This window comes from Pan troglodytes, chromosome 4 (genome assembly GCF_028858775.2).
Source record: "Pan troglodytes isolate AG18354 chromosome 4, NHGRI_mPanTro3-v2.0_pri, whole genome shotgun sequence".
Lineage (NCBI taxonomy): Eukaryota > Metazoa > Chordata > Mammalia > Primates > Hominidae > Pan > Pan troglodytes.
In genome coordinates this window covers 168935933-168962433 of record NC_072402.2, presented here as the reverse complement: position 1 = coordinate 168962433, position 26501 = coordinate 168935933, and the positions used below count along the sequence as shown (strand labels likewise).

General features: G+C 43.3%; 1 protein-coding gene and 1 pseudogene across 7 annotated transcripts in view; both read right to left on the bottom strand.

Moving 5' to 3' along the window:
- Window positions 1-3996: 3996 nt before the first annotated feature.
- Window positions 3997-26501, bottom strand: part of RANBP17 (RAN binding protein 17) — a 442116-nt gene continuing 419611 nt past the window's right edge. For 6 of the 7 annotated variants that reach the window (XM_001152068.6, XM_054684768.2, XM_016954187.4 and 3 more), the window contains 3 exons: window positions 10008-10106; window positions 7975-8102; window positions 3997-5245 (listed from right to left, as the gene is read on the bottom strand). In XM_001152068.6, coding sequence (XP_001152068.2) covers window positions 5149-5245; window positions 7975-8102; window positions 10008-10106 — 324 coding nt within the window. In that variant the 3' untranslated portion in view covers window positions 3997-5148. The remainder of the gene's footprint in view (window positions 5246-7974; window positions 8103-10007; window positions 10107-26501) is intronic. The other variant, XR_010157416.1, reaches the window with a different exon arrangement.
- Window positions 20283-20336, bottom strand: LOC112209376 (small nucleolar RNA U13; annotated as a pseudogene).

The window sequence follows — 26501 nt, the reverse complement described above, 5'->3', positions numbered from 1 at the left end:
TTTTCCCATTTGTGCTCCGCAACTTTCCTCCTTTCCTGACAGATTTCTCTACTAAATTTGACTTCGTTTCAACACTTTCGTTGGGCAAATTACATTAAGATGAATGTTGCAGGTACCCTTTATGGTTTATTTATTATGATACTGTTTGTATCTCACGCTTATAAATAACTTATGTTATAGCTTTTGTTTGTGGAAATGTAACTTACATATTTTATTACGCTTTCTGTAAACCTCAAAAAGAATCTTGTCAAGGAAGCACTCTTATCAGCAATCCAAACTATGGGACGTAAAAACTGACACTAACATTATTTTTTAATATGCCAAGGAGGCAGGTTACTCTTGCTGTAGTTTGAAAGGTTTGCTGTCATTGTAAACTTGCACCTCAATAAAACATTTAAAAGTCTCAAGAATGATTTTAGAAAGTTCAGGGAGGAGGATGAATCGGTGGCAGGACCCACAGACACAGCACACAACGGGCCCAGGTCCTGGACTGGCCTTTCTCTGGGAGTGCCTAGTCCCACTGTGGGTGTCAAAGTGGTTCACATCGAGCTTTCCCACCCAACTGTCCCCTAGGCCCAGCTGTGAAGGACCTAGTTCAAGGAATTATAGTGAAAAAGAAACATGAATTTTGAGGTCAGGCAAATCTGACTTTGAATCCTGGCTTGTCCATTTTCTAGCTATGTGGCTTTGGGTCAGTCTTTTAGTCTCAGTTTTCTCATCTCTAAAATGGGGAGAATAATTCTTCACATTCTTCCTGGGAAGCATAAAATGAGATAGCAATTTGCAATGCTTAGTGGGTGCTCAGTAAATGATAGCTGTTCTAATTATTTTATGTTCATCTTAAAACTTTTAAGACCAGGAGTGGTGGCTCACATCTGTAATCGCAGCACTTTGGGAGGCTGTGGCAGGTGGATCGCTTGAGCCCAGAAGTTCAAGACCAGCCTGGCCAACATGGCAAAACCGTCTTTACAAAAAATACAAAAATTAGCTGGGTGCAGTGGCATGGGCCTGTAGTCTCAGCTACTCAGGAGGCAGAGGTGGGAGGACTGTTTGAGCCCAGGAGGTTGAGGCGGCAGTGAGCTGTGAGCATGCTACTGCATTCCATCCTAGACAAGAGTGAGATCCTGTCTTAAAAAAAAAAAAAAAAAAAAAAACATTTACTTTCTCCCTTTTTACTCTGCCCTGCTTTTCTCTTCAGGCACTCCTTTCCCTCCTCATCATAAGGAGCTGAGTTCTCTCAAATATGACTTCCCCAAAACTGCTGAACATCTAGATCGGGTTTCCCATATGCCAGATCTTTCAGTTTCTTCAATTTTTCTCACCAAACCCACTCTGTTTTTGGTTCTCATGTGCAGCTGTTGGTAGTCAGCTAATCTGGTCACTAATCTCGGCTAACAGCTACATGGCAAGCCACTTTTGCATTTTGAAAGGGGCCCCCACTACCATAATCCGTAGGTACTTCTAGGTTGTCAGGGCCAATAGAAGGGAGTCCAGAAGGCTAGGAGGGTTTTTCTGCGCAGTTCGGATAATCACACTCAGTGCAGGGACTCTACACTCCTTTGTCCCCCATCCTAAAGAAGCCTGATTGGAAAACACAGAATAACAGAAACATCCGGAATACAGGCAGAATACATCTTTCTCAGGGGCCAGGTTCTGAAGTCAGTGTGGAAGGCAAAAATTGAGCAAAGTAAAAATCCCTTCAAACTGTTTCTTGCTTGAGCATCCCTGAAGCAGCTGGCTTGACTTGGCGCCCACATTGCATGAACCATCCATCTATCTGTACACTAGAATCCCATCAGAAGGGTGGGTGTGCAAACAGCAGCCCATCTCATCCTCTTGGAGCACATTTGTGAAGTGGTAGGCCCCTTGGAACTGCCAGCACTATTTTTTCCTGCTGTTCACTCTGAGTTAAGTTGGATCCACGTGTGATCTGATTAGACCCAGCAGCCCCATTAGTCGTCTTTCACATGGCCTCCCTAGGTTTGTGTGTCTGTGCATGCTTTCTCCTTGAGACAGGATGTCCCTACCGGGTCCACTCCCACGTGGAACTCCAGGTCTCTTCTCAAGAATCCCACTGTCCCTCACCAAGGCAGACTCCGGCAGTCTTGGAGGCAGAGTCCCAAATCTGGTTCTCGTCCACTGTGGGATGAGTGTGCAGTATGTGTGATCCTTAAACATCCCAGCTTCCCCACTTCCTCTTCCTCCTCAGTAAGGGCTCAGAATGGAACCCGACCCTCTAAAGGAAAAGAAGGGTTCCTTTCCAGGTTCTAAGAAAGAAATTTACAGCTAAAACTCAACCTCTCTAGCAACGGCCAGACAAGAGTTGTGGCAGACAGCTTTGAAAATGGCTCCCAATGGCCGGGCGCAGTGGCTCATGCCGGTAATCCCAGCACTTTGGGAGGCCGAGGCGGGCGGATCACGAGGTGAGGAGATCGAGACCATCCTGGCTAACACGGTGAAACCCCGTCTCTACTAAAAATACAAAAAATTAGCCAGGCGTGGTGGGCGCCTGTAGTCCCAGCTACTCGGGAGGCTGAGGCAGGAGAATGGCTTGAACCCGGGAGGCAGAGCTTGCAGTGAGCGGAGATCGTGCTACTGCACTCCAGCCTGGGCGACAGAGTGAGACTCCGTTTCAAAAAAAAAAAAAAAAAAAAGAAAATGGCTCCCAATGATCCCCGCCTTAGTGATTTACTTCTAATGAACAGAATACAGCAAAAGTGATGGGATGGCTCTTCTGAGTTTAGGTTATAAAAGACAGTGACTTCCAGATTGCTGCAATCTCTCTGGCTCTTCTCTGATGAAACAAGGCTGTCTGTCCTGTGAAGAGGCCCATTTGGGAAGAAACTGAGGTAACAACCAGTGAGAAACTGACTCCTGCTAACCATCACGAGTGAGTCTGGATGCAGAGCCTTACCCAGTCAAGCCTTGAGATGATCACAGCCTGTGAGAGAGAGACAGCCTGAAACCCAGCTGCAAATTCCTGACCTACAGGAATTGTCAGTTAATAAATGTTGCTGTAAGGCACTAAGTTTTGGGGTAATGTGTTATGTAACAATAGAGTTCTGAGAAACAGATGATAATGGACCTATATATTAACTGGTTTCAACTCACCATTCTGAAATACAGGTCTTCCTTACAAGGGGCCAGGAATTCCTTTGAGGTGAAACAGATCCGGGTTCAAATCTTGCCTGTGTGACCCATGTAAGCTATAGACACCATCTTTGGGCCTCGGTTTCCTTATCTGCAAAGTGGAGCTAATGCTGTCTAAACTTTAGAGGGCTGTTGTGAGGACTGGAAGAGATCATGTATGTAAAGGGCACGAGAGATGTTCAGTAACCGTCTGCCGAGTCTTCTCCAGCTGACGCATGCTGCCTGCAGTGTGCTCTGCGAGGCCAGCTTTACTAGCAGGTCCTGTAGACGTCAGCAGTGGGGCAGGCCTGACCGGTCCTCTGAGAACAGCTAGCTCTCCAAGGCCAACTCTGATGGAGCCATTCTTGTCTGCTATGAAACCACCAGGTGACCTCTGGCAGTGTGGCAAGGAGAAGCGAGTGCCCATGGTCATTTTCTGGTGAACATTTTAATGCAAACAATATGGTGCTTTTAGATACTAGACATTTGTAAAGAAAACAGTGCCAGAATGGGACAAACTTGCCTTAACACATTTCTGTGAGGTGAGTGTGCAGTTATAAGCCTTCAAGAAACAGAAATTCATGTCAAACTTCTCTGAACAGCTGATGTTTTTACAGAATTCAGAATTTGCCTTCTCAAGGAAAATTATATTTCCCATTTCTAATGAAACACAGTGTAAGGCCCAAGCTTATTTATCCATTAAATACTAGAAGTAACCCCATAGGTAACGTATTTTCCCGAGTTCCTTCATACACAGAAGACAAGCATTTTGAGATAAGCTTGATGACTCTGCTCTTATATGACAAGCCTATTGCAAAACTCAACTCTCAAGAAAGGTTTCAAGAAACACGAGTCGGAGAAATGAGATTACAACAGGAGCCTGTGGATTTACTTATTGTTCAACAGTAAGGCCAACCTTTCATGTCTTATCAGAAATAAAGGATACAATATTTGTTATAAGCCTGAATCATAAAAACAGCAGTGAGATAGTAAAACACTTGACAGTGGGCGATCTCAAATTAATAGCCTAGTAACAGTAGAGCACAAACTGTAAAGGTCTTCTTCATGTTCTGGGTTTGGGTTAAGTCAGAATCCCAAGTCCCAACAGTAATAAGAGTTTTTGTGGAGAGTTGGAAACCAGCTATTTCTCATCCTCTGAAAATCTGAATTTTAGCACCTAGAACTGTTTTGGGTAGCCCTAAGAAGGCAGAGCTGCTTCAAATATTATATTCTAATAGTTACCTTCACCTTCTCTTAAAAATTAAATGGAGGCAGAGGACTGGGTGCTGGCACCACCCAGAACTTCTGACTGGGGCTACATGACTCCTCCTGAAGAAATATCTCTGCAGGCAGTAATTGCACAGCTTAATTCTTCTAGACTGAACCACTTCAGATTTATGCCAGTGAAAAGCAAACATTGTTTGTAAGTCATTTAATTGTGTTACTGTCTCTCAACTTTATCAGATGCAGCTGAGGCAGGGAGGCCTGCGTGTGGTCCTGTGGGATGCTCTGTAGTGCTTCCAGGCTCGTTCTAAATGCTCACAGCCCAAAGTCCCTAACGCTGCTTCTTCCAGACACATAACAAACTACTCATTTAACAGGTTCCAATGGCATTCGTCTCAATCCAGGATCCATGGTGAAGGCTGCATCTCCAACAAATTGACAACCTTGATTGCAGAACCATAAACTAGTACACACTTAGGTGCAAACCTGGTTTATTACGTTCTTTGGTTAAATATTGTTTCTACATCCTTTCAGAGCATTAGGAGAACAAAGATAATATTTGATAGAAAGACTGAAAACACATCCTTTGCTTTTCAGAGAAAAGACTGAATTTACACTGGTACTGTTAGAAATTCTTATAATTAGGCTAGACGTATAAGAAGTTAGGGCTTTTGCTGTTGCTTGTATGTTTTGAAAAATACATTCCCCTGGGCTAGCCAACATCACTGTCCTGAGACCCAGACCTTCAGGAGTCTCTTGACAAAGGCTGCTCCGCACATGGTCAGAAAAGTCGGGTCAGCTCATCATGTCGAGGCCGCATGGTTCAGTGTTGCCATCACTGCGCAACGCCTCTGCCACATCTCTTCTGAATACAGACAGATTTTGGGTGAACCTGCAGAAAGAGGAAGAAAGGGTCAAGGGTAGTAATGAGGCAAAGCCTCCATGAATTTCTGGACGATAAGGCCATTTTGGAGTTCAGGACTTCGGGGAGCCCCCTCCTGGAGGACGGCTCTAGATTTCAGCTGAGCTCCTTTCTCTCCACTTTCACCGCCATTGCTGTTCTGCCACCAGTACTGCCAACCCCTCATCTCTTCCTGGAAAACAGGGTTGCCACTAAATTCACTCTGACCATCTTGAGGTGTACATTTTGTGGTTCTACTTTTAAAAAACAATTTTAGAAAAGTTAAATTACACATAGATAGTAAGGATTATAAAAAAAAGAACAAAAGTTTATGTGCCAGGCATTGGATTGAGTTTACTGATCAACTCATTTAGTCATCACAAGTCTTCCCTGAGGTAGGTATGAGTATCCTCATTTTACAGAGAGAAAACTGAATTTAGTAGCTGAAAAAGAGGGGGCACTGGCTTAGACTACCTGGGTTCAAATCCTAGCTCTACCACTTATGAGTCAGGTGATATTGGATGAATACTTAACCTCTTGTCTTGGTACCTAATATGAGTAGTTACCTCAAGGGATTGCAGAAAGTGAGAATTTAGGCTGGGTGCGGTGGCTCATGCCTGTAATTCCAGCACGTTGTGAGGCCAAGGCGGGTGGATCACCTGACGTCAGGAGTTTGACACCAGCCTGGCCAACATTGTGAAACCCCGTCTCTACTAAAAATATAAAAAATTAGCCAGGTGTGGTGGTGGGCACCTGTAATCCCAGCCACTCAGGAGGCTGAGGTGGGAAGAATCACTTGAATCTGGGAGGTGGAGGTTGCAGTGAGCTGAGATCACGCCACTGCACTCCAGCCTGGGAAACAGAGCGAGACTCTGTCTCAAAAAAAAAAAGAATTTATTGGGTCAGTTTGAGGCAATGCCTGTATGCCTGTAAGTACTCAACACAGTGCCTGGTACACGGAAAAAAGTCAGTCTTCACTGCCTATTACTCTCATTAAACTACGAGGGCCACCTGCCATCATTTCACAGAGCAGCTCAGGATGCAGTACACAAATTTCCAAGCCTTAGGTGAAGTAATTTCCACTGAGACACCTAGGGCTTCCCCATTCAACTCTCATCTGCTGGCTTCTGAGGTTGTCCCTTTCTGTGTGATAGAGGATCTTGAAGTGAGCAGTCAAGGGAATATGTCTGCATACCCCAACTGACTTGGTCATGTATTACCAAAGCCCAGGCTGGTAACTCCAGAATACACTGTGGCTACTGGGATGACTGATGATTTGCATTTCAAATGGAGCAGCATTTGAATGCTACCACATTTATAAAAGGATGGTGCAGGCCTTTTTTTCCCCCCCCTGAACACATGCTTTTTCTCCATCATTCATTACTGTCTGTCTTTTCTACTAGAATGTAAGATCCATGAGGGGGAGGAACCTTAAGTAATTGGTTTACCACTGGTAACCCCAATGCCTACACAGTAGATTCTGAATAAAGTTTTGTGAACTAAATGAATGAATGAATGAAGTCAGACCTAGCTGATAAGCCTGAACCTATCTCCTTTCATTTAGATCTCATTGGCAACTGAGATACCAGCCATTCTTAAAGAACAGGCAGAGGGAGAAACTAATACTGTAGGTCATAGGTCCCAGGTGCCATGCTTCACTGCGTTCTGTCATTTAAACATCACAACTGATTATCATCATCTCTATTTTACTGGTAAAGAACCTGAGGAGTAGAGAAGTTAACTGCCTATTGCCACACAACCTAAAAAGGCCAGATATAAAATATCTTTAAAAACTTTAATTTTAATTTAATTTTATTATTTTTGAGACAGAGTCTCACTCTGTTGCCCAGGCTGGAGTGTAGTGGTGTGATCTCAGCTCACTGCAATTTCTGCCTCCCAGGTTCAAGTGATTCTCCTAGCTCAGCCTCCTGAGTAGCTGGGACTACAGGCACGTGCCACCATGCCCAGCTAATTTTTGTGTTTTTAGTAGAGACAGGGTTTCACCCTGTTGGCCAGGCTGGTCTCAAACTCCCGACCTCAGGTGATCCACCCACCTCGGCTTCCCAAAGTGCTGAGATTACAGGCGTGAGCCACTGTGCCCAGCCAATTTGTTTTTTAATTGATACATAATCTTTTTACATCATTATGGGGTACATGCAATATTTTGTTATATGCACAGAATGTGTAATGATCAAGTCAGAGGATTTAGGGTATCCATCACCTGGAGTATTTATCATTTCTATATGCTGGGGACATTTCAAGTCCTCTCTTTTAGCTATTTTGAAATATACAATACATTATTGTTAGCTATAGTCAGGATCCTAACTCAGCTGTATCTCGGGTCTGTCTGACTCAAGGCCTACGTTTGTTCAAATGCCAAGAAGTCTTTCTTCATTTTCCATAGTGGATTTGCACTTTCCTTCTTTTGATCTTTCAATTACAGTTATTTTTTCATATCTCTCCTGTTGAATTGTAAATTGCTTAAGGGCAGAGACTACATTTTATTAATCTCTGCATCCCTGTATAATGCCTAGTATGACGCCTGGAGGAAAGCAAATAACCAATAATATTTACTGAATGGAATGGAACTGAGTCTAGGATCACAAGGTGTAACAGAAAAGGGACATCCATGTGTGAGCTGTGTCAAGCACGAGAGAGTTATTTTCAACAAACCTGGAATGTCTACTTCCCCCAGTGACACACTACTGGGCAATGCTCACCTGTCTCTGTTCTTGACGGACAGGTTCTGCTCCACTCCTTCCATTAGGTTTCTGAAGCACTGGGCAAGGACCTCCTGCTTGGGGAGGGGCTGGCTGTTTATCAAACTTGCTCTCAGTTCACTGAAATACTGATGGGAGACAGAATAGTGTCAGAGCTCCGACTCCAAGTCCCGCCTGAAGACAGCTGGCAGGGGATGGATAGAGCAGCTCTCATCTACTCAGGGCTCACTAATGCTCAGAGGAGTTTTTGTCTAGGTCCACTTTGAACTTTAAGCCCTTAGAGAAAATCCATGCCATAGAGACACTCCTAGTTATCAATTCTATGATCCCTTCCATAAAATGTCTGGCTGTAATTGTTCTAGTGTCACTGCTTAGGCTGATGAAGTCCTTGCCTCCTCTGTGGGGGACTGAATGCATGCTTTTCCTGACTCTCATCTCTACTAACCACAGAAAGACTGAAATGGGAGGGGGCCCCAGACTGAAGAAAATAACTAAAAATGCCCAGGGAGCATTTTAAGTGACTGAAGGCAAGGCCAAGGGTCTTTCCTCAGGCCTTATCATCTTTCCTGGCTTCAGTGAGTCACTCCTTAAACGACTTTGGGCTTTTTTCCAAGTCTCTGTCCTTGGGGGTTAGAATGGGTTTACTCCTCTGAGGTGGTGTACTAGAGGGGCGTGCTTTAGTTTGGGGAGAGCTTTGTGGCACTAAGGAAAATGTCTGTCAGGCCTGCTCACAAACACCTGCACAGCCTTTTCTTCTCTGCTGAGGACTGTGGGCTTTTATACACACACAAGTTCTGATACTAAACACAGCTCCTAATCATTGGAAACAGCCTAATTTCAGCACAAAGACAACATTTTGCCAGTCATGCATTTATTCTTCCCAGCCCCAAAAGCATGATATTTAATTTCCATCATACATTAAAACAGCTTACATCAAAAAACACACATAATTAATATGTAGTCAGACTAATACTTAAATACTATATATCAGAGGCATTATACTTAAACCACAATGTCTTACTGAACAAGATTGGGAATGCACAAAACTACTTATTTTTCCCTTTTATAATGATGCAGTGACTCACACCAAATAGAAAATTATTAGTTTTTCATCCTAAACTGTGAAATATTGCCTCCATCAGTAAAGTATAATATTGTGATGTCATAAGCTTTTTCTAAACACTGAATTTGCCCTTATTCCCTCTCAATCATTTTAAAAGAACTGCTCTCTTTTATAGAGCTTGGATTTAAATCACAATAACACCGAGGGAAGATGAATGACAGTGCTACTGAATGTGGCTAAAATTGGATACTTCAGCACAGGTGAATGATGAGACAGCTCTTCTCTTTTTGATATATTTTCTTCTTCTATTAGTTTCCTTCCAAGGCTGGGACTTTAGTTTGAATTTTAATGCATGCAGCTGCCTCTAATCTCACTGTCTTTTTCCCCAGTACTATCTTATTGTATAGACAATTCATTCTCCCAAGCTGTAATGCACTGTTCCTACTACTAGGGAGATGCATGGGTTCAAGAGGAAGCTGGAGAGGCTTGGGAGGTAGCCCAGGTGGTGAGTCCTCCAAAGAAGCTGGAGATGTGTGCTCCCCAGATGAAGGGTGCTGGTTCTGTGAGGAATGCCTGATGGGCTGCTGCTGTCACCACCTAGGGCAGTGGGGATCTCAGATATAAAGGGTGGCCAAGGAAGGCAAAAAGGGTTGTTGCTCAGAATTCTCCTGGAATCAGGGGAGTGGAGTGAGGGCAAGCTGGAAACACTACTGAGCAAACCACCCACCTGGTGAGTGGGGGCTCTGGGCTCCAGAAGCACTCGTTTTGAGGCCTCTGCTTACCTGAAGAAGATCTGAGGCCTTTGGGGAAGGGCCTTGTAGGGGAATACAGCCTCACAGAGTTCGCAAGGTCCCAGTTCAAATTCAATTGGCTCTGCTCCTCTGTCCTTCGTCATCACAGCTCACCCTAGCTTATAGCTGCTCTCTTCTCCCAGGGACCACCTCCCGTGACTTCCTGCAATCACACTCACCTTCTCATTGAGCAGGATGAGCCCCAGGAGAGGCCTGGATACTGACCACTGGTTCCGACAGTCTTCAAAGACAATGGTGTTCATGAGGACAGACATCATCTAGAAGATAGAATCACATAAAGATTGAGATGCCTTGGCTCAGAGTTCCCCCTAATCCCAGGCCTTTCATGTGCTCAAATTCCACCCCTCCATCTTGCTAACAGCTATGAAAGCTCTTTCTCGACAAACGGTCTAGACTCTGGAAGCTTATAAGGCTGCCTGTAGAAACTGTTGGCAAAGACCCCCAGCTAGCTCCCTGTGGAAGAGCTTCTACCTCTGAAAGCCTTGGTGAGAACATTCCAGATGGGCATAAGTCAAGAGGTCACTGGGCCAAGATGATCAGTCCCTGCCTCTCAACCCTGATATGCTTTCCTCTATGCTAGGGCACCAGGCAAAAGCTCAGCTCACCTTCCTGTCTGCCTCCTATTTCACCTAAGAGGTTATGTTATAGAGAGATGAAATCTCTCCATGGCCCCTCTTGGAAAGAGGGAGGGGAATGGGACACATTCCATGTGATCCTGGAACATCATGTTTCCTGCTGGCTTAGGCTGTTCGAGGTTTCTCTTCACTCTTCGTTCACTAATTCACTCACTCACTCATTCATTCCTACATGTACATTACTCATCCATTCTCTTAAATTCAGCCTGTAAGATCCATAGGGGAGACAAGATAATACAGGCATTTACCACAACCTCTGACATTAAGTAGTTTGAAACCTCCTGGGGGAGACTACTTAGGAGAGAAATAACAGGAAATAGGGCTGGGCAAAGTGCAGTGGGCATGCAGAGGAGGCAGGGATGACTCTGGGTCCTTAAGGAGAAGTCAGGGAAGATTGCACGGAGAAGGTAACATTTAAAGAGTTCATTATAAATGTGTTCTAAGCAAAGAAGCCATCAAAAAAGGAGGGTGGGGATGCACACAAAGGGTTCTGCCATGGTAAGAAACTTAGCATGACAGGAGAGAAGAGAGGTGGGCCAGAGGTAAGACGCCAGTGCCAGACTGGAAGACCCTGCTGAGGAATCTGGACTTCATCCTGATGGTAGCGGGGAGCTAGTGATATGTTTGCAGCACAGATGAGACATGCTCTGATTTGCATTTAAGAAAGATCTCTTTGGGGACATGTAGAATGTGTACTGTGCAGGTGAAACTAAAGGAGAAAGACCAGGGATGAGGCTGCTGCGATAGTCCAGGGAAGTGGCTGTGAAACAGGTTTCTGTCATTCATGTGGAGCTGATGATACAGTTTCTGCTTCTTGGACTCTTTATCTCCTACCTCTAAGCTCTTCTGTTCCCACAGCTCCAGAACTCCTTTCCCCAAAAAGGGCAGGGGAAACGGCAATTACGTGGCAAAGACCACTGCACACACCATCCCTTACTGGGCTTTGGTGGCCTGGCTTGTTTGGAACACAGTTGGTTTTGTCCTCTGGTATTTTTTGAAATCCAATTTATCCTGTGATCTCAGGCAAGTTACTGAACTTCTCTCTGTGTCTCAGTTTCATTAACTATAAGGAGGGAAATAATAATCCAGCACAAGGAAGCTCTGAGAATCAAATGAGATAGTGTACATAAAATGCATTGCAAAGAGTAAAAAGTGCTATAAACATTTAAGGGATATAGTAACAGCAATGAGCTTCTTTGCCGTTCTAAACGTCTGCCATTCTATACATTATCATATCAATTAGGCTGGTTGCAAATGAAATCTGCCAATTGCATATTTATGGTATGTCCAGTCTCTCTGGGGAGAGGCTAGGACTTAAGCTTGGGATGTTGAACATCATTTGCAGATCACGAGTTTCCATGTACAATCTAACAAGCCACCCAAAGTCATAGAGCCACAAATTAAACTGACAAGCAAAACTAACAGATCCATCTAGACAGTCTAAAATATTATGGGCTTCACAATCTGAAGGCAGAACGGATATTTTAATGGAAAAGATTAAAGTTAGAGGCATCAAATTCCTCCAGTAACTGAAAAAGCATCTTGAAGTGATGCGCCAATTACTTTATATGGTTCTCCTGTGTATTCATTTGTCTGAATGCATGTATTTATGTCTGTAATAAGTAAGGAGATGTTTGAATAAAACACTTTTCTAAAAATAAACTTTGCTAAAATGGGTGATTTTTTTTTCTTTTTTATTCTTTTGGAAATACGAAAATTAGTGAGCAAATCAGCTTAAATGGTACTGACATGGCAACCCATATCCAGAATTATTTTTTGTAATATCTTACAGTAGGGTATGGGGGAAACAGCCAACCAATGGGGGCAAATTCCTCTGGAGAAGGAGCATGTGGAAGAATACTGGATGAAATGCTTAAGCACAGAATCACTTCCCAGGTCATATGAAATCTCTGGTGGGAGGCTTTCTGTGGTTAACAACACAAATACAGGAATACTAAAAGGAAACAGCTCTTGGCAATTCTGCACCACCCGGCCCACGGTGAGTCACAAGGTACCATCAGTATTTGGTACAAGGAATGGCTGCGTGAGCTGGGGCTCCAATCCTTCAACTTCTGCTCACTTCCAATACTGCTACAGGGATGGCTGGAATGGCTGTTTCAAATCTGCCCAGCTTCTGGAGGTCTATATCTAAATAAAATAAAATTAAACAAATGTGCCCAACCTAGGCTACATTTTCTAGGGCCTATGTCTGAAAACACATACGATATCTACTGCATTACCCTGAGCAGCTATTCTGCCATACCAGGAAAGGGCCCATTTCTGAGGCAGAGTTGTATGACTTGGTCCACTTAGGAAAAGCATGCCCCACACTGCCTCAGCTGCTTCCTCATTCTCCTCCATTCTTCCCACAGGATTTGGCAGGAGTTTTAGGAAATTTCTCTCAATGAAGAGAAACCAACGTGGTATGGTAAAGCCAGGCTTTGGAGCCAATCAGAATGGAGCCCCAATCTGGCCCTGCCACTTAACTTGAGACATTGGGCGAGTCATTTCACTTATTTGAGCCTTTCTTTCTTTACATATAAAATGGAGGACAATAACAGCTACTTCAAAGGGCTGCTGTGAGGAATAACTTCTCTGATATACATCAAGCATTTGATACTGTGCTTGCCACATAGTAGGCATTCAATCTACTGCTCCTTCACTGCTACTGCAGCTACTCTCTCAGGTCTAGCCCAGTGGAATTTCATCGCTCAATGAAGGGCCCCAATTCATGTCCTGATTAGATACAGATAAATGAGATTATAGTCTCTTCACAACTATCTAACTTTGTTGAGGGTTGCAGTAAAACACAGACACATATACAACCAAAATAGGAAACAGTTCAGAAAGCATCCTTATTTGATCTGGCACATGTTATTTGTAAGGATTTTGAATGACAATGTTTCTGTTGTTCTGAAAACCTGTAATTCTAAATAAAACACAAAATTACTCTACAAATATCTGACCTGGAAAAGTAAAACAAAGCAATGTTGTGTGATCTGTATCTCTGTTCATTCCCCAGCTCTTCTCTTATTCTTCTACCCTAACATGGGATGTAAAGCACAAGCATAAAGCAAATTGGACTTTCCTACCCAAATACGCTGTGTCATACTTTGTTTTTCTTTCTTTCTTTTTTTTTTTTTGAGACGGAGTCTTACTCTGTTGCCCAGGCTGGAGTGCAATAGCACAATCTCAGCTCACTGCACCTCCGCCTCCCGGGTTCAAGTGAGTCTCCTGCATCAGCCTCCTGAGTAGCTGGGATTACAGGCACGTGCCACCACGCCCGGCTAATTTTTGTATTTTTTTAGTAGAGACAGGGTTTCACCATGTTGGTCAGGCTGGTCTCGAACTCCTGACCTCGTGATCCACCTGCCTCCGCCTCCCAAAGTGCTGGGATTACAGGCATGAGCCACTGCGTCTGGCCCGAGTCATACTTTCTCTATGGCAAGGCGGTAACTAAATGCTCACTATTTATTGAGACAGGATTTCACTTCTATCACCGAGGCTAGAGTGCAGTGGTACGCTCTCAGCTCACTACAACCTCTGCCTCCTGGGCTCAAGTGATCCTACTCTCTCAGCCTCCCAAGTAACTGGGACTATAGGCATGTGCCACCACACCTGGCTAATTTTTGTATTTTTAGTAGAGATGGGGTTTCACCATGTTGGCCTGGCTGGTCTCAAACTCCTAACCTCAAGTGATCTGCCTGCCTTGGCCTCCCGAGGTGCTGGGATTACAGGCGTGAGCCACCGCACCTAGCCTGTTCATTTTCATTTTTAGAGATAGGGTCTTACTCTGATGCTCACGCTGGAGTGCAGTGGTGTGATCATGGCTCACTGCAGCCTCGAACTCCTGGTCTCAAGCAACTCCACCTCAGCCTCCTGTGTGGGTGGGACTACAGGCAGGTGCCACCATACTTGGCTAATGGTTTGATTTTTTTGTAGAGACCAGATCTCTTTTTGTTGCCCAGGTTGGTCTCCAATTCTTGGCCTCAAGCAATCCTCCCCCCTCAGCCTCCTGAAGTGCTGGGAGTGAGCCACCGTGCCTGGCCGAAATGCCCAATTTAAACCCCGTCTGTTCTGTCTCCTGCTGAAATAGAATAGACAAAGATGTGGTTTGTGTTGGATGCTTTACTGCTAGACAGTGAACTGTATTTTTTTCTAAGAAAGTTGAAGGCTCAGTGGGTCTAGAATCTGATGGCTGGACCTTATCAAAGAGCAGGATGGTTGGAGAAATAGGAGCAGAGGCTGAGAAAATGGAAAAAGCCAACTTGAATGAGTACAGGGTGATGATTGCAATGGCAGTGGGGTGAGGAGACTGGATTGCAAACTCCTGTGGTACTGTATCCCCAGGGCCTAGGGTTAGGCACTGGCACACATCAGAGATTTAGGAAAGAGCAACTGAAAGAGTAAATACATAAATGAATAAATGCAAAAGGATGAATGAAGTATCATAAGGTAAAGTATAAAGAGCTAAAGAGTTGAAAGGGCACTGTACAGAAAACAGGGAAGTTCTTGTCTTAATCTATGACTAAAACTTAAAATGGTTACATACTGGAATTAATACATTGTTCATTTGCAAGGACCTTGTTTTTGTGTGTACAGCCTGAGAACTCTTCCATGCCACTGCTGTCCTATAGCCAGCTCCAGAGAGTGCCTTTGTAGGGGCTTGCAGGTTGCAAAGGTCAAAGGCCAGGGCACCATCATTTCTAATGACAAGAACTTTCACCTAAGAGTAGGCTGTGCCTGACAAGTATTCCCACCATCCAACAACAATAATAGCCCTCATTTATGGAGCATCTTCTGGGTGCTCAGTGCTTTGCTGGGCACTTGCATACATCATCTCTAATTCTCAACTAACCATGGGAAGTAGATATTATTCCCATTTTATAGACTAAGGATCTGAGGTTCTGGGCAAATAAGTAACTTGTTCAAGGTACTGCAGCTACCAGGATGTGAAGCTGAACCGGGATATGTGCATAGGTCTGCCTAAGTCCATCATGCCAGTCTGCTGGCTGCCACTGTCTTGTCTGAGTGAGGACCAAGACCACCAGCATAGTGGCTGAGGCAGTACGACCTACTTTACACATCTGGAGGACTGATGGTGTGACAAAAAAGGCTCACTTCTGGCCATGGCTCATTCTTCCGCCTTCAGTGAATCGCTTAGGTATGTGGTCCATGTGTACCTCCTCCATTCAGACACCCTTGCCGCCTACTGATGAGTGAGGCCACCACTGAAATTCTTGTGGTTAGAATCCAGGGTAGTGATTCCTGGAGAGTTCTCAGCAGACCTTCCTGCCTCCCACCTAAGGCTTTTATAGCAGAGTTGGTCAACATTTTCAGACTCTCATGATGAACAATGGCAGCCTTAACAGGCTGTCTCTGGAAAATGGTCCACTGAACATTTTGATAAAAATAATGACTTTCCTCCCACCAAAAGTAATGTACACAGCAATTTAAATTAACAAAATAGGAAGCATTAGTAAATTAAGCCAATTTCCCTTGAGTAAAATGAACACTTTTTATTGTTAATGTTAAGCATACTGAATAATATAACTAAAAAAAATTCCATAAAGTTCTAAGAAACAGGAGAAAAAAATTCAGACTATTCCCTCCTGCTCCCCATTGGTACCATAAAGACAAAACTGAAGCTAAAGTGATAATATGAACCCTGGTCCAGCCTGGCTGAACCCAGGAGGTGGAGGTTGCAGTGAGCTGAGATCATACCACTGTACTCCAGTCTGCGTGACAGAGTGAGACTCCATCTCAAAAAACAAAAAACAACAGCAACAACAAAAAAGAAGGCTCTGGTTTAGGCGAAGGAAGGACAGACCAAAAAGACAGACCAAAGAAAAGGTGAGAGACCAATGACAAAGCATCCCTGTGTCTGGACCTGGATAGGGGGTGGGGGTTGGGGAGGGCAGAGGACAAAAAAAAAAAAGGATGATCAGAGCTGTGCCCAATAGGGTATGCACCATAGAATAGGATAACTTAATCTGTTAATCTTTTTTTTTTTTTTTTTTTTTGAGATGGAGTTTCACTCCTGTTGCCCAGGCTGGAGTGCAATGTTGTGATCTCGGCTTGCTGCAACCTCCGCCTCCGGGGTTCAAGCAATTCTCCTGCCTCAGCCTCCCAAACAGCTGGGGCTATAGGCACGGGCCACCACACCCAGCTGATTTTGTTTTTTTTTCTATTTTTAGTATACATGGGGTTTCACCATGTTGGCCAGGCTGGTCTTGAATTCCTGACCTCAGGTGACCCACCCACCTTGGCCTCCCAAAGTGCTGGGATTACAGGCGTGAGCCACTGCACCCGGCCAATCTGTTAATCTTAATTTGTCAGCCTTAATGGGAAGAGGAATAGGATACAAAATTATCTGTACTTCTGACCAAGCTAGATTGTCCTTCATTCTGATTCAATAAGTTGGTCATGTTTTGAGGAACAACCAATAATAAATGCACCTAAGTTTCAAGAGCTGCTTCTGAGTCTCAGGAATTTTCTGGCACTTGTCATTGGCCTTTCAGATGGTCAGTAAAAGAGAAGGGGAAGGCTGGCCCCAACAAAAACAATAAAACAAAAACAAACAAACAAAAAACATGATTGCTTACAGTAGAGTAGGATTTGAAAAAGCAGAGAAACCTACCCATCTCCACAGCAATTTCACCTAAGCCCCATGCCCTGGTTGGAGACCCAGGATTAAGCAAAATCTGAGTGCTACTGAAAGAGAAAAAGCTTCCAGATTTTCAGGGTTTGTGGAAGTAAGGGGGTTTCTGTCATTTTGAAATGCTGTTCCTGAGGCCATGTGTACAGCAGATATTGAAATGTGATCCTGCTCAAATTAGATAATAGTTATCTTTAGGGAAAAGAAATCAATTGTTCTCTCTGCTATTCGCCTATGTGATATTAGTGGAATGCTATGAAAAATGAACATAATGGATAAATAAGCATATAATTAGTTATATTTTCCTGCCTGGATTAACTAAGTTCTACCATCTAAGTTACATTAAATTTTAAAATTATCTATATATATAAATAACATTACTAACTGCTTATAGTGTTTTTGTAGCCTTATAATAAAAGTATTTAGCATTTTAAATTAAAAAAAAGTCAAATGAAATGCAGGATGAGGTGCACCTCTCTTTTAAAAAAACAAGACTGCAATCAATTACAGATGACCTGCTCTCCCCTGGAATCACTGGGGATCCCTGCCAACTTGTTCTTTGCACAATGCTAGTCTTGCTCTTAAAAAAGGAAGCTTTTTACCTCAAAAGCACCTCAGGACCAAGAAACTCAGCTGGTTTTGGTCATATATTAGCACTGCATGCTTCCACATCTCAACTCATCCCCCACTCTGCCATCCCCTCCTTACGGAAAGCTAAGGGATGCTTTTGCTCAAAGTGATTAATTGCTTCAAAAATTAAAAAACTCTTCCAATCATTGTTACATCTAAGGAAAAACACAACCTAGTTTTGCTGTTTCAATTTACTCTATTACCAACATTACCCCTAGTTCTCAAAACATCCATTTTAATCACAGTTTACTGGGGAAAGAATTACCTGTCAGTCTCCTAGCTTGTAAGAAAGAAGATAAAGTTAGAATGAAACTTCAGGATTAATTGAGAGTACTGCATGTAATGTGTCTAGTCTGAATGTTACTGCACACATCACAATGAAAGCAGTTTTATTTTCCATGGTTGAAATAAATTATGATAAATAATTCATTTCAATGGCAGAGATGTACTGTGGAGCAACAGCAACAAAATTGACTACACTACACCACTGTGAGTCTCATTCCTGAATCTTCATTATCCATTTGAAACTTTTTACGAGTAGTAAATCATATTTCAAGTGGCTGCAGATCTCATAAAGCAGCTTGCTGCATTAAAATAAAACCAGAAAACCTGGGGCATTGGAAGGCTGCAGAGTTTGCCACTCAGCACTATTTGGGAAACTCTCACTCTTGCCAATATCAAACCGAACACTTTTTGATTTGATGTAAAAATTAAGGATTACTTGTCAAAAATACCATCTAAATTTCCTCTGGGTAGGAATGAGGGAAGATCTGTATTTTTGAGGAATAACTTTCAACTCCAAAGCCACTTTCCCCTAATTTTTATTCAAGTGACACTTATTTTTGGTTCATGGTACTTCCTGAATGACTACCACATACGTTCTAGAACCTTTAATGGCCTATACCAGCCTCTGGGGGTCCCCCAACTAGCAAACAATGTGTGCAAGCTTAAGAGAGACTAACACAGGCGCATGTGCTCTGATTCTATCTAAAAAGACCAGCCTATCTTCATAGGATAGGTGATTTTAAGTTGAATCTTAAAAGATGCATATAGCATTACCTGGGAAGAAGTATATATTTGGAAGAGGAAATAAAATGAGAAAAGACAGTGGAGACAGAGCCTGGCATGTTTGAGGAACGAACAGCCCATGCACAGGAGGTTTTTGAAAAAGACCTTTTGAGTGGCAGGGAGTAGATTTAAGGGGCAAGGAGTAGAAGACTGGGCTTGGTCCAGGCTATAAAAGGGCTTTTATGCCATGCTGAATATAGAAACGAGTTTGGGCTAATACATGAAGGGTAGCCTTCAAAGAATTTTCCAGGAGAAGGTGACATGATGAGGTCTGCCATTTAGAACAATACTGATTAGGTTCTGGAGAACAGCAATTATGGGTAAGTACCAGAGGCAAGGTAAGAAGTTTAGATACTGCAAGAAATTCAAAATGAGGGGAGTTGAGGGGTAGGGTAGCAGAGACAGAGAGAAATGGCCAGAATCCTTGACTGCATACCCCATTTTCTTCCCAGTGAAATATTTCTAAGAAGCATAACCTTAGAAACATACTGAAGCTGTGGATAAATTCAGAGCTTTAGGAACATGGCCTCAGGCTGGGCGCGTGGCTCACGTCTGTAATCCCAGCACTTTGGAGACCAAGGTGGGCAGATTGCTTGAGTTCAGGAGTTCGAGACCAGCCTGGGAAACATGGTGAAACTCCACCTTTACAAAAAAATACAAAAATTAGCCAGGTGTGGTGGTGTGTGCCTGTAGTCCTAGCTACTTAGGAGGCTGAGGTGGGAGGATTGCTTGACCCCTGGAGGCTGAGGCTGCAGTGAGCCATGATCATGCCACTGCACTCCAGCTTGGGTGACTGAGTGAAACTCTGTCTCCAAAATAAATAAACAAAATAAAATAAAATAAAATGAAATAAAAAGAACATGGCCTCAAAGTCAAGACTTCCAATGAAGAGAAGGATGCCAGACTGTTCCAGAAATGCTACAGGTAGTGTAGAGGTGGCTGCTGTTTAGGTGGCTATGGCAATGAATGGAACCCTAAGCAGCGTGCATATGCATCACAGAGATGGCTACAAGCACACATTTATAGTAAATATTCAGTGAGAAAGTAAACTCTAACTGAGGCCATTCAAAATCAAGGAAGGGAGCGGGGAAACAGCACACCACGTTACTGTTTAGTCACCAAACATTTCCCAATTATTATCGTACTTCACAACAGAACAGCATAAGCGTAATGGCACGAGGGCGTCTCATGCAGTCATCAAAGGAGAGTGCAATGAATATTGTAATGTACCAAGAAGAAAGAGACTGTGAGAGAGACCAAGAAACAGAAACTCTCAGAGACAGAGTCAGACACAAAAACAGAGATGCGGAGAAAGAGCTGTGAGTAAGAGACAGTGTTTCCCCAGTCTCTTTCTTTTGAATGGCCTCAGTTAGAGTTTATTACTGAATAATATAAACATGTGCTTATAGTTATCTCTGTCATGGATATGCACACTGCTTAGGGTTCACATATGCACGTGAACACCCAATCATCATGCTCATGAACTACAAAAGGATCCAAAATGTTTTCATTTTTCATATGGGGGAAAATTATTCTTGTGGACAATTCATGGGACCCTTCAGAAATATTTTCCATTAAGTATTAGAGTTTATATTTAAACCATGCAGAATTTTCAGATTTGAGAGTTTTTATTTATAGTTATCTAATGGCACAGAAAGTGCTGGCCAAGAGGCCAGGGAGATGATTCAAAGACGCTACTGAGATTTGGAAGCTCTTTTTCCCTAATAATTACATAGCCCAAGGAATGCTAGTGACTGAAAGCGTTGGGAATAGAACCTCATTCTTCATTTAAACATTTACTGACCACCTAATTTGGGCAAGGCTCTGTGTCAAACCCTGGGAATATACAGATGAACAAGTCACAGTCCCAGCCCTCAAAGAGCTTACAGTTGAGTAGGGGAGGAGATACACAGTATAGAAACAATGGCAGAAGATACAGTTTAAGTGGCCATAAACAGAAGCTTACACAAGGGGCTTTTAGAAACCAGAGGAGGCTAACCCTGCCTAGGGCTGGAAGCAGCCAGGGATGGCTTCATAGAGAAGGTGACATTTGGATCTGTTGTTGAGAATAAGAGAAGTTTGACAGTCAGGTAGGAAGAAGGGCAAGCAGGTGCAAAGGTTTGGAGAGGAGTCTGGGGGAATGATGAGCAGTTCTGTGGGAATGGAAAGGGGATGGGGAGTACTGGTGGCAGATGAGGGTGATTACATAGGTTGGGCGCAGATCTTGTGTGCAGGAAATGGGGTGCCATTAAAGCTGAATAAATCTTTCTGGCGGTGATGTGGTAGTGAACTGCTGGTTTAACCATTCTCCACAGGGTCTGAGCCTTTAGGAGGTCTGGGCCATCTGATTTTTCCCAAGAAGATGCAGCTTTCAGCCAGGTGCGGTGGCTCACGCCTGTAATCCCAGCACTTTGGGAGGCCGAGGCAGGTGGGTCACCTGAGGTCAGGAGTTCAAGACCAGCCTGGCCAACATCGTGAAACCCCGTCTCTACTAAAAATACAAAAAATTAGCCTGGAGTGGTGGTGCGCACCTGTAATCCCAGCTACTTGGGAGGCTGAGACTGGAGAATTGCTTGAACCAGGGAGGCAGAGGCTGCAGTGAGCTGAGATCATGCGACTGCACTCCAGCCTGGGCGACAGAAAACTCCATCTAACAACAACAACAACAACAACAACAACAACAACAACAACAACATGCAGCTTTCTTCCTTTTCTAGGATTGGGAAGCCACAGACACAGAAGGTTTCCTGCTTGGCTCCTGTGCCTTCGTCAAGAGGACACTTCTTGGGTCCTATCTTACTGGCTCTGTTGCCAGTACTCTGAGAAATGGCACTGACATTACTTCCCTTGGCCTATAGCACATAACTTAATAGTGTACCCTGTCAGGAATAGTTCTGTTTGTCAGGAAGCTTTTTATTGATGTTCAACCTTCATTTTCCCTTTCTTAATATTATTCCATTATGCCAATAGTCCATTGTGCCATGCTAAGTAATTCCCTTTCCTTCTTGGCATTTACATCTTCCAAGTATTTATAGACTTATCAAATGCCCCATTTAGTTGTCACTTAGGTAAGCTATACATATTTAGCTTCTTTAATCTGCCCCGATAAGCCAGCCCTTCCATTCTCCTAAATCACTTGAGTTACTTTCCTCCAGATTTCTGTCAATTTGTTTTCAGGCTCTCTGCAATGCAAGGGGCCAAGGAAAAAGATGAAGTTGGGGAGGGAGGGCTTACTCTCTTGAGGGGTAAGTGTACTAAATGGCCTAGCGTGGAACTTCTGCCCTTAAAGTGCAGTCTCCAAAACAGGCTAAGCCTCAGGAGGGACTATGAATGCCTCTTGTTATCTACAAGGTTTCTTTCACCTGTGTTATTTCAAGTCAATAATATTCTATTATTAGCTCTTTTTATGTGCTAGGTGCACACATGTAACTTCATACTTATTGAGGACCTACAGTGTGTCTGGTGCTGTGCTAGGGACTTTTCCTTCTGTCTTTTCCCCTCCCTCTTCATTTCTCACACTTACTCACTGCTCAAGGAATTTCTGACCTCCTACTGTGTGTCAAGCACCCTTGGTACGGAATTGGATCAAGTGTGGTCTCTGCGGCCTTCAGGGCTCATGTAGCCTTAGTACTTATTAATCTTCTACTGCCCAACCATCAAGCTGTTTCCTTCCAGTCTTAAGGGGTTCAGAGAGATCCCTAAATGCACTTATCTCTAATTGATGCTTTTAGTTCCCTGACCTTAGTGGAACTTGTTTGCCCCATGTAAAATAAGAAGCCACATTAAATATGGGCATGCACACTGAGCTATTTTTTAGGGTTTTCTTTCTGGTAGGTTGCCTTGGTGCCTAAGAGATTTCTCTTCAGACCTTGCACTTTCCATCACTGTCTTTCTTGGGAGTTTACTTGACATTTTTTGCTTACAGGATCTCAACGAAGTATATACTCAAATGTTCTCCTTTTCCATGGTACCAATGTTCCAGACTACAGACTAGGCTGAGGGAGTGATGGACTGGGAGAGAATCTAAGACAGTGAGTCTTAACTAAAGTCTGGGAATGACACCACAGGAGGGAGTGGTTCAGTTATCTGATCCTGGAGGCCAGTTCAGGTAAGCTATAGAATTCCCTTGGGTGAGGTGGTGTTATCCTCCAAGAGGTGGAGTAACTATTCCAAGGACATACAGTTAGCAAATAGTATAACTGGTATTCAAAACCAGGTATACCGACTGTAAAACCTGTCTGCCCTGATTGCTGTAAAATAGAAAGTCCCAACAAATATGGAGAATTTGCAATTTAAAAACTTAGAAAGGAGGATGAAATTTCAGTCATTTGAAAGCACTCAGTCTATATTCTTCTAAGCGTGCCAAGGGACAGAGAATAAGCAAGAACTCTTCTAGGTTGCAAAGCATAAGAGGCAGCATTAATTCATGAAAGGCCAGAGGATGAGGGAACCTCTTTTTACCTTGTTCTTCAAATAGTGATAAGATTACAAACAAACAAGGAGTCTTCCTCAACACATTATATAAACTCACAGCTCCATCAGTGGCTACTGCTGGTTAAACTTTCCATGAGTTAAGGCCAGGTGTGGTGGTGCACACCTGTAATTTCAGCACTTTGGGAGGTGGGTGGATCACTTCAGCTCAGGAGTTTGGGACCAGCCTGGGCACTATGGTGAAACCCCGTCTCCACCAAAAATACAAAAAAAATTAGCTGGGTGTGGTGATGCACAACTGTAATCCCAGCTACTTGGGGGGCTGAGGTGAGAGGATCGTTTGAGCCTGGGAGGCAGAGGTCACAGTGAGCTGAGATTGTGCCACTGCACTCCAGCCTGGGCGACAAGGTGATATCCTATTTAAAAACAAAAACAAAAACAAAAACAAAAACCCCCAAAAAGCCCAAAAAACAACTTTCCATGAGTTAAGAGAGAAATGAATGTAAAGGTTGGATTCACATTTCCAGCACACTACAGCACACTACACTTTGGGAATCACATAATTTAACCTGCAAGTATGTGAAAAACCAGTAATAACTGTAAAATAAATAAGTCATGTGATTTATTAAGCCCACTCTTACTTTATACTGTGCCATTCTTTGAAGAAATTCAAAGAGCTTCTCACACCACTCACAATTCCATGCAGAGAAATGAAGGCAGGGGAAACCTTCTCATTTACTCTGCTGTCTCTCTTAGACAGGGATGAAAAGGTAAGAAGAAATGCCACAGAGAAATAGTAGGTTAAGGCCCTGCGAAAACTTAGTGTGGTATTATAAAAACTGTGTGAGATCTAGTGATAAGAAGCCTTAATTATAATCTAGATGCTACTATTTCCTAGCTGTGTGACTTGGGCAAGTTCTTTCACACATCTCTGAATCTCTGCATAGGTCTCTCATACAGTCACTGCAGGATTAAATTTGTTGATGTACCTAGACTCCTCAGTTAGAAAAAAAAAATCCGTGTTGGCCTTATCTCCCTGTTAGGGTTATTGTGAGAATCAGAGACATTAGGTATGAAGACATTATATGAATGGGAAGAATTATGAGGTACTATGGTTTGAATGTGTCCCCCAAAAAGAACATGTTAGAAACTTAATCCCCAATGCAACAGCGTTAAGAGGTGATTAGGCATGAGGGCTCTGCCTTCATGCTTGGATTAATGCCATTATTCTGGGATTGGTTCTTTATAAAAAGGTTGAGTTTGGCCTCCTGGTGCTCTTTCTTGCCCTTCCACCCACCTCCATTAGATGACACAGCAAGAAGGCCCTTGCCAGATGCAGACCCTTGACGTTGGGTTTCCTAGTCTCCAAGACTGTGAGGCAAATACATTTCTGTTCATTACATATTACTCAATCTACGGTATTCTGCTATAATAGCACATAATGGACTAAGAAATTAGATTTATTTCATTTTGGCCACTGCAAGGCAATGCCTGAAGTATGCAGGAAGAACAGGTAAGAAAAAAGTCAGTTTGGGGCCAAGAATTTCAAACTCACACCACACCATGCCCTCACCCAGTCCAGTGAGTGTGATTTTGAGAATGCTTATCACAGAAAGAACATTAAGAAAGGCAAAACACAGGGATGGGACCAGGAAAGATCTCAGTGATATGGCTTCAAAATCAAATTATCTTTGAAAAGACGTCTTGGGCTTGGAATCTCCTGAAAGGGTATTTTTCACATTTATAGTATAAATAGCAGGGATATTTTCCCCTCAAGGACACAAAAAAGTGGTACCTGCATATTGTTTTTCAAAGTGAAGGCGAATTTTACGTGTTTATCGAATACTTTCTTTGTGTTAGGTAAGTCTATACTCATTGGTTCATTTTGTCCTCACAACTCTCCCGAGTCAAGAGTGGTCTCTGATAAAACTTAAGTCTATAAGGGGTAGTTTCACCCCCAGACAAGGCAGTGCAGTTAAGTCTCTCAAGGGCTTGGAACCATGGACAAGGCAGCTGGCAGGGTATTTCTCAGTCTTTTTCTTTCTCTGGGGCTGCTTGGCCTCTCATTTGAGATCCTCGGCATGTCTGCTTTTTTCTCTCCTCTAGGACTGGCTATTTCTCTGAGCATATGGCAGGGAATGGCTGCCTCATGGCTCTTGAGTTTTCACGTCTTCAATTTAGGTGAGGACTAGTGGCTGACCAGCATCTTTATAAATTTTTTTTTTGAGATGGAGTCTCAGGCTGGAGTGCAATGGCGCCTCACTGCAACCTCTGCCTCCTGGGTTCAAGCAATTCTCCTGCCTCAGCCTCCCGAGTAGCTGGGATTACAGGCATGCCCCATCACACCCAGCTAATTTTTGAATATTTTTAGTAGAGACGGGGTTTCACCATGTTGGTCTGGCTGGTCTCGAACTCCTGACCTCATGATCCACCCGCTTCGGCCTCCCAAAGTGCTGAGATTACAGGCGTGAGCCACCACACCCGGCCAATTTAATTTTTTTGTAGAGACAGAGTCTTGCTATGTTGCCCAGGCTCGTCAGGAACCCTTGGCCTCAAGCAATCCTCCTGCTTCAGCTTTTAGTGAAATCCTAAATAGCTTCAGCTTCTCAAATTGCTGAGATTACAGGCATGAGCCACTGTGCCTGGCAACCAGCATCTGTTAAGTGCCAGTTTCTAAATCTAGGGAGGAACGACTCAAACTGAGCCAGCTTGGGTCAAATGTCTACCTCCTGTCCAATCAGTTCTAAAAAATCAAAAAAAAAAAACAAAAAAAAAAACAAAAAAAAAGAAAGAAGTCCTAGGCTCAAGGACTGAAGACTCAATTCAGTTCTTGATTGAAGAATGCTGTATGGCTCTTCCTGCCACTCTTCCATCACTGCCAATCCTGTTTCTAGGCCAGTTAGTTAATAGTACTGTACAGTGGTTAAGAGCACAGGTTCTGCTACTTATTAGCTGTATGATACTGGGTGAGTTATTTAACTTCTCAGAGCTATAATTACAATATTTTGATTACAAAATGGAGATAAAATACCTACCTCACAGAGCTGTAAGACATAAATATATATATATATATACACATATATGTATACGTAAGGCACTCAGCACACAGCCTAGCATATAATTGATTCTAGTGGTTTTTTTTTCATCATAATCATTCTTATTAAAATTCTCTGTTCGAGCCTGAGGTTTTCCTTCTATAGCGACATCTTATGTCCCAGAAACCCTGCAGG